At 40.1% G+C, this 20,929-nt stretch overlaps 1 protein-coding gene across 1 annotated transcript in view; it reads left to right on the forward strand.

Annotated features, from left to right (window-relative positions):
* Window positions 1–867: 867 nt before the first annotated feature.
* Window positions 868–20,929, forward strand: part of LOC136863399 (ankyrin repeat and death domain-containing protein 1A) — a 421,997-nt gene continuing 401,935 nt past the window's right edge. Inside the window, exons 1-2 of the mRNA XM_068226437.1 lie at window positions 868–912; window positions 7,055–7,175. Coding sequence (XP_068082538.1) covers window positions 868–912; window positions 7,055–7,175 — 166 coding nt within the window. The remainder of the gene's footprint in view (window positions 913–7,054; window positions 7,176–20,929) is intronic.

Raw genomic sequence — 20,929 nt, forward strand, 5'->3', positions numbered from 1 at the left:
CTAAGTATATCAGTTGACTATTTAGGCCCTGATGGATCCGAACCCGTACCTAAATGACTGATAGCTACCGCAATAAACATGAATGAACAAACAATCTGATCTTGATTAACCGACACAACCTTCCAATTTCTCATTTGCCTAACTGAACCTTTGCTATCATATCCCGTTGCTTCCTTTTCAGGCCCCGCTGTTGGGTAGCCAAAAACTATTAAATATACCCTATGTGACCGTTCGTGGGACGCCTAACTCGGAGATGATAATAAATTTTATAATTTTCTCGACTAGAATTCAGGGGTTTACATGATCCTCCACTCAGGGCATGGCCCTTCGGAAAGGAAGCGGTCACATCCAATCAATAATTAGTCCGATAATAATCTGACATCAGTTTCAAGATAATAGGTTCACTAAAACTAAGCATAAATGAATATTTGCAATGAGAAATTGGAAGTATAATAATATTAATAAAATGAACTTAACTGGCTACAACTGAACAACTGAATATGCAACGTAAAAATATATTAACTTTGTGCATCAATACCGCACCGTATTAAAGAATCAAGTCCATCTTGAAAAATAATTGTCAGTCATTAAGTTAAAATCACATCATTACGTAACACTGTTTCATTTAAATAAATATAAATTGATATAATGGAAAATCAGCAATTTCAGTCATAAATCGTTCATCTTGTTTGTTCATTTCTGACGTATTACTAGACGAACCTGTCCTCCCTGCTCTACTTCTCTTATTACTTCATTATAATTACCTAACTAACTGAGTAATAACTTGAATTTTCTAACAGCACATGATAAACACCGAAAATCCATCAAATACATAATAATATCAGTGCTCCATAACCAATTAACTGCATGTCTCCGTCCACCCAACGGCATCATGTGGCTGCACCTGAAAAGGTACTATCTACTGACATAAATAAGCAAACTATCAAGTGCCAGACGATCTGCGTTGCATCGGCTCCATTCCATCCTGCTGAAAATACTTCTACGGCGCTGACTTACTACATCTAGCAATACCACAAGTTGATCTACAGTACAGGTGACAATAATCTCACAATCTAATTATCGTTCGAGTAGCTTGTCGAAGATCCTACTCGTATATTCGTAAATACATTCCGCTACCCATGTGATACTAAATTAAACTCATGTCAGCTCGCATGCCTAACCAAACTCTTCGAAAAGCATTCAAACAACGCTACGAAACACGCTCATCTAATAAACTCAAATATACGCGGCGGAAATATCTCTCAATACTATTATCCTAACCATTGGCCATCTCAAAGAATTAAATTACTACCGCAATTCACCACTCAATAAATCATTATCTGCTCATACCGTCAACTATACCTTTAGATGACCCTACATATTTTACGCTACACAATGTCCACCACATAATGAGAACAATCATCATTCCCTACATAAATGAGCTAAATATCTTGAAGAGCTTCGCTATTATTCATACAACCATCACTGAGTCGATCACTAAACATATCACAACACTCCGCGGAATTATACATTATCAAAAGATCGCCACTTCAAATATTTCACACATCAGCACATCAAAACTTACCTGTGGCATTCAAGATCACACACGCCTTATAACTGTTCCACAAACACCGAAAACAACGCAGGAAAGATCGCCTAACCCTAGTATTCACCAACGGAAAACGATATTCTAAAATACGTAGTAGCATTACATGACGTTACCAACACCGTTAGCACGTTAGAACATTCAAGTCATTTCATTTTATATCACCTGTGTGACATTTAAAAAAAATCTACTTCTACTATAAGCATCTACAAGTAAACAAGAAGGGCAAGGTTCGACTACTCATCTGACTTCTTCGTTTTTCCATGGGTATTGGTCGTCGGGTTATTTCTTCAGCCATCTCATTCATTTCGGCAGAGTGTGGATCCACCAGGATCCTACTGGTTTACTCGGACATCTCTTCTATATGAAGTTCCTTATTCACAAATATAGTCAACATCTTGAGTTCAACCTGAAACTTGAACAGAATGGTTAGATTGAATTCGTACAGATTTTTTAAATCCACTGTTATAGATTAATACTGGCCTGTGTAAATTTTATATCGCCCAATGCTATACTTAGTTTGTAAACGTATTTAGGCCTCAACTTAAATTTTATGAGCTTTAATTCGCATGCAAGGGCTGAGCTTTCTATTGCTTCACGATCCTTTTTTTTAAAACAAATTCAAACTTCATTATTTCAATAAAAAAAGGCTGCTTTTCATAAACTACCTGACTACGATCCTGACTGCTTTACATCTGACTTTGACATTGAGGAAACGTTATCTTAGAGATTCACAAAGGAATGCAGGCTACCATTGTTTATTCTTCTACACCTGACATACGTCATACCACACGCCTGTTAGATAATTAACTGTATATAATTCCGGCTCAATCCATGGCCCCCTTGACGTCTGTTATACTAGATGTGATGTCTGGCCGATTTTCTTCTCAACTGTTACTGCAAGTATTTATTGATACCCGCTTGTGACTACACGGTTTTACACGCGGTCCGATGTGTACCACGGGGTTCCGAGCTTGATCTATCGATTCTCATCCATAAGATCTACTATCAATTCGCGAGTTGTGTCGGCTCATATCTTACGAATATATAAATTCGCCGCATATCAATAATTTATTTTACCACCATGCCGTCCACATGCATTTATCATTCCTATGACCTTCAATGACTCCCTGACATGTAATTGCACGTCATTGGAAGGTCATAATACGTAGGCCAATGCCCCCTACGCACGTATTTCACCGAACAGTATTAGTTTTTGTTTCATACAAGCAACTCTATTATCGAGTGGAATGTCTACACGTTTATTATTAAGTTATTAAATGTCCTTTTCTGCATCTTTGGCGTGTTTACAAACAGTAGCGGCGATTAGGGGGTGGGGCGAGGAGGGACACTGGCAGAGTCCCCCAACTTTTTGGAGTAAACATTACATTTTTTCCACTTTAGCCAGCTGGAACTCGGAATTATTAAAAAAAAAGCTATTTGTACAAGCCTTGTTGTCTTATCTGCTAACTCTTTCCTTAATTTTTTAATTATTAACATAATTATTGGCGAAAATACGCACAAAATGCCGTTCGTCGCGCCTAAACGATTTGTATAGCGTTACGGCAGGTAGTGGAGACTTTGCATGTGCTGTGAGGAAGGGTATTAGGGGTACATATTTTCTTGACAAGGTTATAATTCACCCGCGTGCCGCGCGCATCCATCAGTCTGGCACTCTCTTTTAGTACCAATTAGTTTCTTAGTATGTATTCAAATACTAATTGGCCGGGCTGAGCGGCTCAGACGTTTAAGGCGCTGGCCGTCTAACCCCAACTTGGCATGTTCGATCCTGGCTCAGTCCGGTGGTATTTGAAGGTGCTCAAATACGACAGCCTCGTGTCGGTAGATTTACTGGCACGTAAAAGAACTCCTGCGGGACTAAATTCCGGCACCTCGGCGTCTCCGAAGACCGTTAAAGTAGTTAGTGGGACGTAAAGCAAATAACATTATTATTATTAATACTAATTGATTTTAATTGCATAATCATGCCGTACTTCTATTTAATTGTACCGGGCGAGCTGGCCGTGTGGTTAGGGGCGCGCAAATGTGAGCTTGCACGCGGGAGATAGTGGTTTCGAATCCCACTGTCGGCAATCTGAAGATGGATTTCGGTGGTCTCCCATTTTCACACCAGGCAAGTGTACCTTAATTAAGGCCACGGCCTCTTCCTATTCACACGTAGCCCTTTCCTATTTCATCGTTGCCATAAGTCGTATCTGTGTCGCGGCGACGTAAAGTCAATTGTAAAAAAATATTTAATTGAAATTTCAACGGGAGATAATACCAACTTTACTTTCACCGGACTAAATTCTTTCGTTTGTGTGATGTTATTTATTATGTAAATGTAATGAACCTGCCTCGTGGTTTATTTGTAATAATACTTTTTAGAGATTGTGATTAAACGCTTTATACTAAAATTTTCACCAGGTCTCACAAACAAACCACGGGGTAGGTTAAATAGATTTGCTTAATAAATAACATAACACAAAACAAAAATCCAGCCCAGTGAAAGGAACGTTGGTATTATCTCCCGTTGAAATTACAATTACAATTGAATTTATTTTACAATTGACATTATGTCTGTCTCTGTAGTGTAGTGGTTAGTGTGATTAGCTGCCACCCCGGAGGAACAGGTTCGATTCCCGGCTCTGCCACGATGTTTCGAAAAGTGGTACGAGGGCTGGAACAGGGTCTACTCAGCCTCGGGAGGTCGAATGGTTAGAGGTGGGTTCGATTGCCACCTCAGCGCTCCTCGAAGTGGTTTTCCGTCGTTTCCCACTTCTCCTCCAGGCAAACGCCGGGATGGTCCCTAACTTAAGGCCACGGCCGCTTCCTTCCCTCTTAGTTGTCCAACCCTTCCAAACTTCCCATTCCCCCACCAAGGTCCCTGTTCAGCATTGCAGGTGAGGTCACCTGGGTGAGGTACTGGCCATCCTCCTCAGTTGTATACCGACCCAATGTTTCACCCTCCAGGACACTGACCTTGAGGCAGTAGTTCCAGCTGGTTAAAGTGGAAAAAATGTAATGTTTACTCCAAAAAGTTGGGGGAGAGTGCCACTATCCCTCCTCACCGCATCCCCTAATCGCCGCTACTGTTTGTAAACACGCCAAAGATGCAGAAAAGTAAATGCAATAAATTAACATATGTAGACATCCCACTCGATAATAGAGTAGCTTGTATGAAACAAAAACTAATACTGTTCGGTAAAATACGTATGTAAGGAACATTGGCCTACGTCTGTTTGTAGCTTCGGCTGCATTCCGACCAGGTTGTCCAGATTAAAATATTGTCTGTGTATTTGTCGCTGCTGAACACACTATCCATTGCCGGTATGCTGACAGCAAATATAGTGCGGCTGTACCATTCACCAGCCTAGAAATATGCGGTGGAAAACGATGTTTACTATTGCAAGGGGTGCATTAGACCGGTAGTGCTGAGTAACATGCTGCGAGCGACTGGCTGGTCCTTATCTCTTCATAATCTGACGTAACCTACCCGCTGGCAGTAGTGCGCCTGTGAAAATCAGTTGGTAGACATCCCATTCATCATTTGTGAATGCGGGACATTTATAAGTAGAAAGTACGGCGTTCTTGAGCTACCTGGTACATTCCTACTGTACGATACAATAAGTTACATAATCCTTTACGTAATGGCACGGAAAAATGAACGCAAAGAACATTCTGATGGACTGCATATCCATGTGTGGCTGTAAGGCGTGACCAGTCTTAAGATGAATAGTGGATAGGAAGAACATTGTGGGTTACGAGGTATTGTTAGCGCACCGTCGATATACATACATAATTTTAACATACAGTATTACAACCGATACTTATTACAATCCCTAAATTTACATCATACTACCAGAAATTAATTATGGCACAATAATAGAAATGCTTCCATTTTTTATATTTTGAAATATTTCGCATTAATAATACATAATATACATACTTGGACTACAGTCAGGAGACAAGTGATAAATATGCAAGTACCGGTAAGTGAATATTTCCGGTGTTAGATTATAATTGATAATTTTTAGTCCAGTTCAACGCAGCTGATATGCTCCCAGTGCCGAATGGAATCCTTTCTGCCCTTCAAAACTCCGTGTATCTCTGCCGGGTTGAATCCCCGAGCATGGTGTCCAGACGCCAATACACTACTACTGATTTATAGAAATGACTGCCCAGTGGAAAAGCCAGAAAAAATACCATATATGGGGTTATAAGTAGAGCCCTGCGCGGATATAAAAAGTAATATCCGCATCCGCTCCGCATCCGCACCCGCATCCGCGAATGGTTATCCGCATCCACGCAGTTTTATCCGCGGATATTGTAAATATTTAATTACAGTATATTACACCCAAGTTATTGAAACGGAGAGATCTGTTAACATAATACAATAGGCCTGACACCAGGAACCAGAACCCCTACAGTCACAGGTTTATGAGGGATTGAAGACGGATTGACCTTTGTTCCTTCCTTCCATTAGTTGGGGGCAGGAGCCGGTTAGGCTTAGGTAAGATTTACGGCTTTATGGTTTCAAGGCTCTTTTTATGTCATTATTCTCCTATAAACTGTCAAGAGTCGCTTAATCTCAAGCAAAAATAAGAGTATAGCTGAGTGAAAATCAATAAACGTCATTATTTGTAAATTATCAGCCAAATTATTCGCACTGCCACATAGTTTGTATCCGCCAAGAGACTAACTTCGCGGATATCTGCGGATAAATCCGTGGATACGCGCATCCGTGCAGGGCTCTAGTTATACGAACATACTTTCAGAAATGATCCTAATTTATAAATGTTAGGTTCTTCAGTCCATCGAAACTAATTTTGAGTAATAAATTTATGAACTACCTCAAAAATATATGGTAATATAATTATACATTTTTCAGGTAGATATTACTGAAAATTAACTGAATCGAAACTGAAATGAGATGTCTTCAGATATTTAAAAAACTGACTCTAAATAAAATTGTAAGAATATTAAAATTACAGTGTTATTCTGCTATTAACATATTCTCGTTCTAGCAAGTAGACATAGTGTCTGGAAAGTATATAACATCACTGCTGTGCCAAAACCGCGAACGTGACAATGCTCTTTCTTTCCATCATTTGTCTTAAGACTGGTTACGCCTCCCAGCCACATATTGATATGCAGTCCATCAGAATAATTTTCGTTGAGTCCATTTTCCTACGCGCGTGTGTAAAGGAAAATGAACCTTAGGTACATCATATATCATACATTAATTCCTTAAGTACGGTACAGTAAGGTTCATTTTCCTTTACACACACGTATGGAAATTGAACTCAATGAAAATTGTTCTGACGGACTGCATATCAATATGTGGATAGGAAGAAAATTTTCACATTCGCGGTTTTGGCACAGCAGTGATGATACGAAAAGCATATTTTGTGGTTTTTATAAAATCATTGCCATCCCTGTTTACAGATGGAGGATCCTGACTCTGATATGAACAATTCACGTGACCGAACGGTGTCGATACTCAAGGTGAAGTCAGGGTCCGACTCCAGCAATGAGAATTCCGTCACTCACTCAAGGACAGCTAGAGGTAAGTCCAAGAAAGAGCAGGCACATTTATAGCTTTCAGTCTGACAATATGATCGTCAAAAGATCCATTCACTATTTCCTTGAATTTGTTTATCATTTATGTTTTGACGTTATCAGTCCATAGTTCAGTGGCCTATTTTACTCTTGTTACATTTGTGAGTCATAGGAGTATGACACAAGGTTTACTGTCTAAATCTCGTAAGATGATTCAAGTTTATGGAAGATATGTTTTTATAATACGGTACTAAAGCACCTGAAAAGTTTTCCTCTCGTAATGATAATACATTTTAGAGGTCAATAATTTCCATTTTTTTACCCTTGACCAGCCTTTGTATTAAAAAGTTTTCTACAGTAAATATTATATCCACTTTCTTTTTAACTAAAGTGGATGACCACAAAATTATGCTTTTACCTGTAGAGACAGACGTTTCAGATAGGCAATATAGAATATGTCTTATACTCTACAGATGTCGTTTTATACAATAATTTTGTCCGATTTGTGCGCGTTCTACGGACTATATTCATCTACCTTCAGCTACTAGCACTTGCTCTTTTCCTGTGCCAAGTATGATAGACTGAATGAGTTCTCATGAAGTAACCACTTTACGAACATCTATAGCGATGTTATTATTCTTGGCAATATAAACATGCTACGAGAGGAATAGGCAGTTGTGTTTATGTTTCGTAGATCTAGAGAAAGCATACGACAGAGTACCGAGGGAGAAGATGTTCGCTATACTGGGGGACTATGGAATTAAAGGTAGATTATTAAAATCAATCAAAGGTATTTATGTTGACAATTGGGCTTCAGTGAGAATTGATGGTAGAATGAGTTCTTGGTTCAGGGTGCTTACAGGAGTTAGACAAGGCTGTAATCTTTCACCTTTGCTGTTCGTAGTTTACATGGATCATCTGCTGAAAGGTATAAAATGGCGGGGAGGGATTCAGTTAGGTGGAAATGTAGTAAGCAGTCTGGCCTATGCTGACGACTTGGTCTTAATGGCAGACTGTGCCGAAAGCCTACAGTCTAATATCTTGGAACTTGAAAATAGGTGCAATGAGTATGGTATGAAAATTAGCCTCTCGAAGACTAAATTGATGTCAGTAGGTAAGAAATTCAACAGAATTGAATGTCAGATTGGTGATACAAAGCTAGAACAGGTCGATAATTTCAAGTATTTAGGTTGTGTGTTCTCCCAGGATGGTAATATAGTAAGTGAGATTGAATCGAGGTGTAGTAAAGCTAATGCAGTGAGCTCGCAGCTGCGATCAACAGTATTCTGTAAGAAGGAAGTCAGCTCCCAGACGAAACTATCTTTATATCGGTCTGTTTTCAGACCAACTTTGCTTTACGGGAGCGAAAGCTGTGTGGACTCGGGATATCTTATTCATAAGTTAGAAGTAACAGACATGAAAGTAGCAAGAATGATTGCTGGTACAAACAGGTCGGAAGAATGGCAGGAGGGTACTCGGAATGAGGAGATAAAGGCTAATTTAGGAATGAACTCGATGGATGAAGCTGTACGCATAAACCGGCTTCGGTGGTGGGGTCATGTGAGGCAAATGGAGGAGGATAGGTTACCTAGGAGAATAATGGACTCTGTTATGGAGGGTAAGAGAAGTAGAGGGAGACCAAGACGACGATGGTTAGACTCGGTTTCTAACGATTTAAAGATAAGAGGTATAGAACTAAATGAGGCCACAACACTAGTTGCAAATCGAGGATTGTGGCGACGTTTAGTAAATTCTCAGAGGCTTGCAGACTGAACGCTGAAAGGCATAACCGTCTATAATGATAATGTATGTATGTATGTATGTATGTATATTTATTGTACGTATTTATCAAGTAATTTACCATCAGTATTAACTTCCTATCCCTGTATAAAAATGAAAAGACGTAAATTTGTATGTCTGTCTGCCTTACGAATTGAAATCACGACTGTACTGCTGCGTATTATTCCATGAAAATACTCATGAATATCTTTAAAGGAAACTGTTCACATGACTGAGTACATTTTACTTCAAAATATTCAACCAAAACTATATTATTTGCAAATTAATTATTTACAAAAAAATCGCATAATAGTTTACAATGAGATAGTGTCTGCTGCTTTCTCACTCAGCCGTATCTAAACTACTGAACTAATTGAGCTTAAATGTGGTATAGATAATGTAGGGGGCTTATATTTCGTCCCCTTAGCAAGTTTGACTATAGATATTGAGGAATATTATGGACAAGGCTAGAGACTGGTATATATATTACTCAATATATTTTGCACTTACAGGCAAGTTACAATGAATATTTTATAACGTAAGGTAGTCAATATTTGACATAAACATAAACATTACAGAGAACAAACTACCAAAAATGTGTTCGTAATTTCGTCCCTCACAAAATTTATGAAAAGTACAATAATTTTTTATATATTTTTCCTCTATAACCTTGCCAAACACTTTCGCTATAATGAATTACGTGAAGGCCATATATGAAAAATGATTTCTCGGTATTCTTTTTAACATCATCTTTCAGCGTTGCTCGTGGGACGTTAAACGCTTTATTTGCACTTTACAACCCATTATCTTGTCCCTCACTGCCTTAATAGCCATTTTCATAGTCTCCTTAACCCACTGCTTGCGTATTCGCATCTGAAAATAACAAATAAAGTGAAGAGGGACGAAGTTACGAATATTCCCTGACTAATTATAATGCCCGCTACATTATCTCACGCTAACCACCTCACTGTAGCGATTACACGCCAGATACTACACCACACAACTGAAATGCATTCCAGAATTTCACTCTCATATCGGGGTTCACTCTAGGAGTAACAGGCTCTTAATTCGAATACTGCACTAACTCAGCTCAGCATGAAAAATGAATCCTTCTTTTACACGGAAACTAAACGTGGTGCACACAACCAACTCTCACAACAAGACAACAGGATGAGGCTACGCTACATTAAATACCAACCGTTCAAACTGGAAATCCCCAGGGAGACGAAATTAGGTGCGGGGACGAAATTTGGCCCCTCTGCCTTACAGTATATCTAAATACGTTCAAGTACAAGCCTGCAAACTTTGGTTTCTCAGTAAGTAACTATTTCATAATGGCGGCCATAAATGTATATTAATTTACCGAACTTGTGCATGTCCTTTCCTATTAAAGCCGACATATTCTTCTTCTTCTTCTTAATCTGTTTACCCTCCAGGGTCGGTTTTTCCCTCGGACTAAGCGAGGGATCCCACCTCTACCGCCTCAAGTGCAGTGTCCTGGAGCTTCAGACTTTGTGTCGGCGGATACAACTGGGGAGAATGACCAGTAGCTCGCCCAGGTGGCCTCATCTGCTATGCCGAACAGGGGCCTTGCGGGGGGATGGGAAGATTAGAAGGGATGGGCAAGGAAGACGGAAGAAAGCGGCCGTGGTCTGAAGTTAGGGACCATCCCGGCATTTGCCTGGAGGAGAAGTGGGAAACCACGGAAAAACACTTCCAGGATGGCTGAGGTGGGAATCGAACCCACCTCTAGTCAGTTGACGTCCCAATGCTGAGTGGACCCCGTTCCAGCCCTCACACCACTTTTCAAATTTCGTGGCAGGGTCGGGAATTTTAACAATCGTTGATTAATTTTGCTGGCACGGGGGTTGGGTGTATGTGCCGTCTTCTTCATCATTTCATCCTAACCATGACACGCAGGTCACCTACATGAGTCAAATCTGAAGACCTGCACCAGGCCTCTCCGGAGGCCACTCGCCATTATTGTTATTTACCAGCCTTCGGGCTGGTAACCAAACAGACAAATTTCACATATCGTTGCTGGACAGGAAGGGCACTGGGAGATAAAAGGTTTAAATGTATCAGCGACGATATGACATTTTGGTATTAACGTTGCACAAATATATGCAAGGTATCTGTCTATTTTAACTTACAGCCACAGTGTTTTCCCGGTGTGAGAGTGGCAAAGAACAGAAAGTATTCTCTAAGATGACGACCATATGGTTCGTACCAATCATGTCAATTTATACCACCTTTTCCAGTGTCGATTTGTTCATACCATCATCTAAACTGTTTACACCTCGCACAGTAGTTCATATAAATACCAGATGGAAAGATTATCTCCGCCCACGAGCGTGAGTCATTTCATTGCTGGTCTGTTTACGTTCCAGTTTTGTAACAAAGGAATAAAGTCCATTGTAATGATGTAAATAATGCTTGAGTCTTACTCCTGCATTATACAGTAACGATTAACCCCGTTGGGCTAAATATAATGCATTAGCTTAAGGAAGGAAGAACAGGAGCATATGTTTAACTATTTAGAGTGGTAATTATGACCAGAATGAACTCACGACCTTATTGCAGAATTCACGTTCGTGAAAATTACTTACTAATATAAACGCGTCTAAAGTAATAATTTGAGAATAATATAGCCTAATAAGTCAAAGTTATCACAGATCATTCTTAGATTTAAATCAGTTTACCAAAATAATTCAACCCTGTGATGTTTGGATTTACGAGTATTTATGTTCTTCAAATAACTTTCTGTGAACTGTTACCCTTGCAATTTAAATATTTGTATGCCATTACTTAGCAGTATGAGTATGTTTCCCTATATGTTTGTGTGCACATAATATGGACTTAATAGAATATGAATTCGTGTTTACCCTGCAAGATGTAAATAAATTGTATTGGGCGGAGCAGCATTCTCATGACGTCCGGAGTGTCACTATTCTTCTCAGCGACCACGAAATATATGGATTCGACACTATTTTCGATTAATTTTACATTTCTGCTCCTCCCACCCCACCCCTACAGATGCTAGGGTTACCATACCTCCTCAAGGTTTGTCTCCTGATAGTAAGTCATGAGTGTGCCAAGTTTGGTTGAAATCTCATCCGTAGTCCAGAGAAGTATGGATTCAGCACTAATATAGGTCATTTTTAGTTATATTTCGCCCTCTTCTCTAGGGCTTCTGGGTGTGTCATTCCCCCACAGTATTTTTTTTCAGATAGTAGGTAATATTTTTACCAAGTTCACTTGACACCTATGCTGAAACATACATGCAAACACCCATAATCTCGGTCATTTGGACATTTTCATTTCTTCACTCCCTCCCACTCCCCTGCCGATTGGGTCTCAACTTGGACTTATACGACATCCGAAGTGTTACTATTCATCTCAGCGACCCCGAAAACTACGGATTCAACACTACTTTCGATTATTTTTATATCTCCCCTCCCTCGACCCCCGCTCCAAGGGATAAATATCCGGAGTGTCACTATTCGTCTTAGCGAATTCCAAAAACTATGGATTCGACACTATTATCGATTATTTTATATCTCAGTCCCTCCTCGTCCCCCACCCCAAAGGGTGCTGAATATTGACTTTTAAAAAATCCAGAGTGTCACTATTAATCTTAGCGACCGCGAAAACTATGGGTTCAACACTATTTTCGATTATTTTTATATCTCCCCCTTCCTCGACATCCATCAGTAAGGGACGAAAAGTCCGGAGTGTCACTATTCATTTCAGGGCCCCGAGAACAATGGATTAGACAATATTTTCGATGATTTGTATATTTCACTCTCCCTGTCTCCCATCCCAAATGGGGCTGAAATTGGACTTCAGAAAATCCGTAATGTCACTATTCATCTGAGCGACCCCGAGAACTATGGATTCGACACTATTTTCAATTATTTTTAGATCACACACCTCCTCGCCCCCCTCCAAAGTGGGCTGATCTTGTACTAAAAAATCCGGAGTGTCACTATTCATCTCAGCGACTCCAATATGGATTCGACACTATTTTCGATTATTTTTATGACTCAGCCCCCTCGCCTTCCGCCTTTAATGGTACTTGCGGTGTCTTTCCTCCACGAGGTTTGTCTCCTGTTACTAAGTCACAAGTGTATCAAGCTTGGTTGAAATCGCTTCGGTGGTTTAGGAGATGTAATACATACATGTCCACATACAATCACATCTGTATAAACAGACCTATAGATTGATTACACAGGCTCGCATTTGCTCGCTGGGAACCCCCAGTTGCTCTTCGTTAGGAGTGGGTGATAACTCGTGTCATTCAACTGTTGATATTCTATATTTTTGACAGTTTCTTAAATGTTTTACACATGTAATACACAGCTATATTCTCCAAACTGGGCAGACCTATCAAAGTTGGTCCTATGACATCAAAAGTACATCTCGATCACGGCATGTTAGATTGCTATTTTCAAATAACAGGCGTAAGAATGAACCTCCTATCAAGAAAGGTACTTTATAAAACATGGGAGCGTGTTTCCATCCTCCTATATACAGCATTTGTTTTCGGACTATCATGATATAGCGTAAGCTGCTGACGTCTAGCGACAATCTGTCTATCAAGTCGATCCAATCTTAGTGCGGCTTTGCAATTTAATAAAATTACATAAAATTACTCATAATAATAAAACTACCTATCCGAATTCGTTCAAACCACTTCAAAAACCCTTTCAGTTGTAATAAGAACAAATTGTGAAATTTTCAGCGAAATCGGTCCAGTAGTTTTTGTGTCCATCAGTCTCAAATATACCAACATCCAATTTTATATATATCAATAAATACATTTATTTATTTATTTATTTCATAAAGTGTTCATTACAATTTAGGAGTGGTGATTGGAGAAAGAGCATGTACACGGAGGAACCTCCATCCCCGCCTAAATAAAATTACACGTGTATAATAATTACAATTATAGGATAGTAATGGCTCATACACAGTCACTGTATTTACGTTATTATTCACACGTTCTGTTGTATATCATCAATTAATTCTAGTTTTACACACGCGCTCTCCACGTATACTCCAGCTAGAATAAGTCGTTCATTCTAACTTAAGCTCTTACACACTCAGAATTATGAAGGGTGCATAAACCCTCCCACACGTGCAGAAACATTTACACAGATAAGAAAATTTACGTTGATTATAAGTTTCATTAAATACACATGCTTTTAACGTCTTTACAAAATGTTGATGTACGAAATTCTCTTTTTTTTCTGTGGTGCGGGTACATTCCACAGCCGAGCAGAACGAACAAATAAGCCACTTTCATAAGCTGTTTTTCTTGCAAGTGAAGGGAAAAGGGACACCCCTCGATCTCTTTGGACGGAACGACAGTTCTGCTTTAAGTGGTCGAAGGGGTTAACGTGTGTGTTACCTGTAAGGGATTTTCGCGGGAAGGCAATATCTATTTGTTTACAGAGAGCGGCTATTGGGGAGAGCGGGGGGATGGGGCGTGACCTGGATGTGTTTAAATGACTATGTTGGGCAATTAACCATTCTGCTCGGCGTTGAACTCTCTCTAATTTCGTCGTGCTCGCTACTGTAGTCGGGTGCCGGGAAGAGGGCATGTACAATAATATTGGCCGTACTGGCGTCAAATTGACAGTTCGAAGCGCTTTCCATCTAGCACGCAGTAGAACTGCCGAAAAATTGATTGTCAGTAATTACTTTGATCCCTTCTCATGTAGGCCACTAGCAAAATAACACCGAGCTCGATAGCTGCAGTCGCTTAAGTGCGGCCAGTATCCAGTAATCGGGAGATAGTGGGTTCGAGCCCCACTGTCGGCAGCCTTGAAGATGGTTTTCCGTGGTTTCCCATTTTCACACCAGGCAAATGCCGGGGCTGTACCTTAATTAAGGCCACGGCCGCTTCCTTCCACTTCCTAGGCCTCTCCTATCCCATCGTCGCCATAAGACGTATCTGTGTCGGCGCGACGTAAAACAAATAGCAAAAAAAAAAAAAAAGCAAAATAACGACAGCAAGTACTACTTCACATCCCCAAATCTAGAATATTTCATCATTCTAATTCACCACTAGTTTATTATCGGTTTATAATTCAATTAGATCTCAAGTTGATTTATTCGCTGGTACTAGATTGTTCAATAAGGAAATAAAGGCAATATTTTACTAAACCGAAATCATTATTAATTCCTGTTTGCTGGAATGCTAGGTACTCATACGTTTTTCTTTATTTTTGTGTGTTCTTTTTCCAACTTGTTTAGCAATTTTCTCTAGCTGATATTATATATTATTATGTTTTTCATCTGTAGTTTTAATTTTATTATTAGTTTTCTTATTTTCCTACGTCTTACTATTATTGTTACTCTTGTTATTGTATTTTTGTTTTGATGTATTTAAAGTTTAAATCTCATCTGTCATGAAAGTAATTGGACGCAGTCCTGTGTACCTTCGCATTATCAAATAAATAAATAAATAAATAAATAAATAAATAAATAAATAAATAAATAAATAAATAAATAAAATAATAATGATATTTGGATGAACTGTTTATGTTCTACAATTCTTACTCACGTAGTCTGTAGATATTTTTAACTGTTAATACAACGTAAGCCGAGAAAATATTCCCGTGTCGTTATTTACTTGCATATACGACTCGTTGGCTGAATGATCAGCGTACTGGCGTTCGGTTCAGAGGGTCCCGGGTTCGATTCCCGGCCGGGTTGGGGATTTTAACCTAAATAGGTTAATTCCAATGGCCCGGGGGCTGGGTGTTTGTGCTGTCCCAACATCCCTGCAACTCACACACCACACATAACACTATCCTCCACCACAATAACACGCAGTTACCTACACATGGCAGATGCCGCCCACCCTCATCGGAGGGTCTGCCTTACAAGGGCTGCACCCGGCTAGAAATAGCCACACGAAATTATTATCATTATTTATTTGCATTTGTTTCGCAGATACCGTTACTGTTCGGCTCCCTTTAGTCACAGTTAATTATTCAGTACCCTAAACTCTTCGACTGGAAATCGTCTAAATAACTTCGAAAACTACATAAATTTGCCCAGTGGTTTTCTAATTACGTAATACTCTTCCCGTACCCAGCGCTGAATTTCTACTCTTAACGACCATGAAAACAGTTATTATGTCCGGGACTTTTTGTTATGCTCTACAATTCATATCTATATAGTTTGTGGATATTGTCAACAATTTAATGCAGCGTAAGCCGAGAAATTGTTCACGTAGCGTTATGGCCTCCCAATTACTTCATAGAAATCTTCACTGCTCGGATTTCACTTAGTACAGATCAATATTTAATAAACATAAACCTTAGAGGGGATATCCTCCTCCAGGCAACAGTGAAAACCGCACAAAACTCTGGTCAGTAGTTTTCGAGGTACTGAATGCTATTGCGGTACTTGGCGCATAAAAACTGTTATTGTGAACAGAAAAATGAGGTCTCTTGTATTTTTAGTGCTTTTTTTTACTCTAGAGTAAGTATACAAATAGTCTGTGGATAACTTTAATGGTTTGTGCAGCGTACACGGATAAATGTCTTGCCCGACATTATTTCCTTCCAGTTGTTTTTCGGGAATAATTGCTACTCATTTTCCTTTCAGCGCAGTTCGATATACCAGGTGGCTCACGGGCGCCGTACTTTCTACTTATAAATATCCCGCATGCATAAATGATGTATGGGGTGTCTACCAACTGATTTTAACAGGCGAACTACTGCCAGCGGGCAGGTTACGTCAGAATATGAAGAGATAAGAAACATAGTCACACTCGCAGCATGTTACTCAGCGTTGCCGGTCGAATGCACCCCTTGCATTAATAAACATCCATTTCGATCCCATAGTTCTAGGCTGGTGTATGCTACAGCCGCACTATATTTGCTGTCTGCATATCGGCAGTAGCTAGTGTGATCAGCAGCGGTGAATACACAGATATTATTTTAATCTGGACAACGCGGTCGGAATGCAGCCGAAGCTCCAAACAGACGTATGCCTTCTACACAAGTAATTCACCGAACAGTATCGTTTTGGTTTCATACAAGCAACTCTTTTATCGAGTAGAATGTCTACACATGCATAAATTAACAAGATATTAAATTTCCTTTTCTGCATCTTTGGCGTGTTAACAAACAGTAGCGGCGATTAGGGGGTGGGACGAGAAGGGAAAGTCACCCCCGCCCCTCGCCACTGTGTGAAGTAAACATTACATATTCACTTTAGCCATCTGGAACTAGGAATATTATTATTATTATTATTATTATTATTATTATTATTATTATTATTATTATTATTATTATTATTATTATTATTATTATTATTATTATTATTATTATTATTATTTGCTAATTGCTTTACGTCGCACCGACACAGGCCTAGGATTTGGAAGGAAGCGGCCGTGGCCTCAATTAAGGTACAGCACCAGCATTTGCGTGGTGTGAAAATGGGAAACCACGGAAAACCATCTTTAAGGCTGCCGACAGTGGGATTCGAACCCACGATCTCCCGGATGTAAGCACACAGAGAATTATTTTTAAAAGAAATGTTATGTGTACAAGTCTTAGTGTCTTATCTGCTAATTCTTTCCTTTATTTTCTTTAATTATTAACATAACTTTTGGCGGAAATAAGCACCAAATGCCGTTCGTCGCGGCTAACCGATTTGTATAGCGCTACGGCAAGTAGTGGAGACTTTGCATGTGCTGTGGGGAAGGGTAGTAGGGGTATAATGTTTTTTCCAAGGTCGTGGACACTGAGTTATAATTCACCCGTATGCCGCACGCATTCGTCAGTCTGGCAGCCTCTTCAGTGTCTGTTAGTTCCTTAGTGTGTATTAAAATACTAAATAACTTTTAATTGCATGATCATGCAGTACTTCTATTTAATTGTACCGGCTGAGCTAGCCGTGGAGTTAGGGGCGCGCAGCTGTGAGCTCGCACCCGGGAGATAGTGGTTTCGAATCCCACTGTCGGTAGCCCTGAAGACGGTTTTCCGTGGTTTCCAATTTTCACACCAGGCAAATGCTGGGGCTGTACCTTCATTAAGGCCACGGCCTCTTCCATCTCATTCTTAGGCCTTTCCCGTCCCATCGTCGCCATAAGACCTATCTGTGTCGGTGCAACGTAAAGCAAAATAGTAGAATATTTTATTTTACAATTGGTTTTTCGTCGCACCGACACAGATAGGAATTATGGCTACGATGAGACAGGGAAGGGCTAGGCGTGGAATGGAAGCGGCCATGGCCTTAATTAAGGTACAGCCCCAGCATTTGCCTGGTGTGAAAATGGGAAACCACGGAAAACCGTCTTCAGGGCTGCCGACAGTGGGATTCGAAACCACTATCTCCCGGGTGCGAGCTCACAGCTGCGCGCCCCTAACTCCATGGCTAGCTCAGCCGGTACAATTAAATAGAAGTATTGCATGATCATGCAGTTAAAAGTTATTTAGTATTTTAATACACACTAAGGAACTAACAGACACTGAAGAGGCTGCCAGACTGACGAATGCGTGCGGCATACGGGTGAATTATAACTCAGTGTCCACGACCTTGGCAAAAACATTATACCCCTACTACCCTTCCCCACAGCACATGCAAAGTCTCCACTACTTGCCGTAGCGCTATACAAATCGGTTAGCCGCGACGAACGGCATTTGTTGCTTATTTCCGCCAAAAGTTATGTTAATAATTAAAGAAAATAAAGGAAAGAATTAGCAGATAAGACACTAAAGCTTGTACACATAACATTTCTTTTAAAAATAGTTCGCTGTGAGCTTGCATTCGGGAGGTCGTGGGTTCGAATCCCACTGTCGGCAGCCCTAAAGATGGTTTTCCGTGGTTTCCCATTTTCACACCACGCAAATGCTGGTGCTGTACCTTAATTGAGGCCACGGCCGCTTCCTTCCAACTCCAAGGTCTTTCCTATCCCATCGTCGCCATAAAACCTATCTGTATCGGTGCTACGTACAGCAATTGACAAATAATAATAATAATAATAATAATAATAATAATAATAATAATAATAATAATAATAATAATAATAATAATAATAATAATATTCGTAGTTCCAGATGGCTAAAGTGAATATGTAATGTTTACTTCACACAGTGGCGAGGGGCGGGGGTGACTTTCCCTTCTCGTCCCACCCCCTAATCGCCGCTACTGTTTGTTAACACGCCAAAGGTGCAGAAAAGGAAATTTAATAACTTGTTAATTTATACATGTGTAGACATTCCACTCGATAAAAGAGTTGCTTGTATGAAACCAAAACGATACTGTTCGGTGAAATACTTGTGTAGAAGGCATACGTCTGTTTGGAGCTTCGGCTGCATTCCGACCGCGTTGTCCAGATTAAAATAATGTCTGTGTATTTACCGCTGCTGATCACACTAGCTACTGCCGATATGCAGACAGCAAATATAGTGCGGCTGTAGCATACACCAGCCTAGAACTATGGGGTCGAAAACGATGTTTACTAATGCAAGGGGTGCATTCGACCGGCAACGCTGAGTAACATGCTGCGAGTGTGACTATGTTTCTTATCTCTTCATATTCTGATGTAACCTGCCCGCTGGCAGTAGTTCGCCTGTTAAAATCAGTTGGTAGATACCCCGCACATAACTTATGCATGCGGGACATTTATAAGTAGAAAGTACGGCGTCCGTGAGCCACCTGGTATAATACCTGGATATCTATGTGATGAAATCCCGTAGGCAACGCAAAAGCACATAAAAATCGTCCTGCGGTTCTCGAGTTGTAACTGGGCACCAATAAATTTATAGAACCAGACAGACGTTCAGTTTAGTATTTGTAGAGATAGCGTGTGCGAGAACTTCCTCCATACTACGGGGCTCGCACTGAATGGGCAGCTCATTTAGCAGCAGCAGTTGCTACATTCCTATTTTTACCCATTTGCAAGCGAAGTTAAAAAATGGTGTGCCAGTATTTTTCAGGTTTGCCGTAACATTGTATTTATTAAGAATACATTTTTGAAATAATGGATATTCTTGATTTAAAATAATATTAGTCGTACATTACGAGTTACATTTAGAGTAGGCTATATCATGTTATATTAAAACTTGAATATTCAGTTCTGAAATACATTATTTTTAACTGCAAGGAACGGGAAGTACTGGAGGGGACTACTGGATGCATTCCCATGATTGCTGCATGTACGTCATACACAGTAGTGGAATACATTACATAATGTAGGCCTCCCAGCAGTGTTTGTGAGATAACAGATGTCCGCAACCTGCTTCATGCTAAACGCCCACGGTGCGTGCTGTTCACAACTCTGTGAGTTTGACCGTTGTGGGATGTAATACCGACGTCTGTGGCTCGAAAGAGATCGAAAGATGTATAAAAGTCAATTTTTATGGGTGAGAGGAAGGATCTAGCCAATATGGTTACATTTTAATACTATTGCGGTAGATACAGAAACTGTATTCACTATTACGCTGCCCAAAAATTTAGGGGATAATGACATATTTTCTGCAATTTTTGTGTTATAGCCAGCTTCGTTGTGTAGATGCAGTGTGCCTGCCTCTTACCCGAAGGTCTGGGGTTCGCTTTCCCGGACAGTTTAGGGATTTCAATTTTGGGCTGGGACTCGTTTCAGTCTAACTCGTTACAGAAAACGGGAAATTATCCGATACGAGAAGCAGTGATCTGGTCACGAAAACCCAGCAATAGGAAGAAGATGTCGTCATTGGGAATTCTGCAGGTCATTGGCAGCAACATCTTGGTCAGGCAATGAACTTAACAATCATAAATGTAACCCGCATCTACCACGTAGTGATTAGGGTTAAGGAATACTCTAAATGTGGTTAATGCATATCGTAAGAGGCGACTAAAATGGACACCCAGTGCCTGGTGATGTACCGAGACCAGCATTTCTTCAGAGGACGCAAATATGAAGACTGGGATGGTACCCAACCAAATCGTCCACGTTAGGCTAATCACCCTCATGGA

The sequence above is a fragment of the Anabrus simplex genome, chromosome 1, assembly GCF_040414725.1.
Source record: "Anabrus simplex isolate iqAnaSimp1 chromosome 1, ASM4041472v1, whole genome shotgun sequence".
NCBI lineage: Eukaryota > Metazoa > Arthropoda > Insecta > Orthoptera > Tettigoniidae > Anabrus > Anabrus simplex.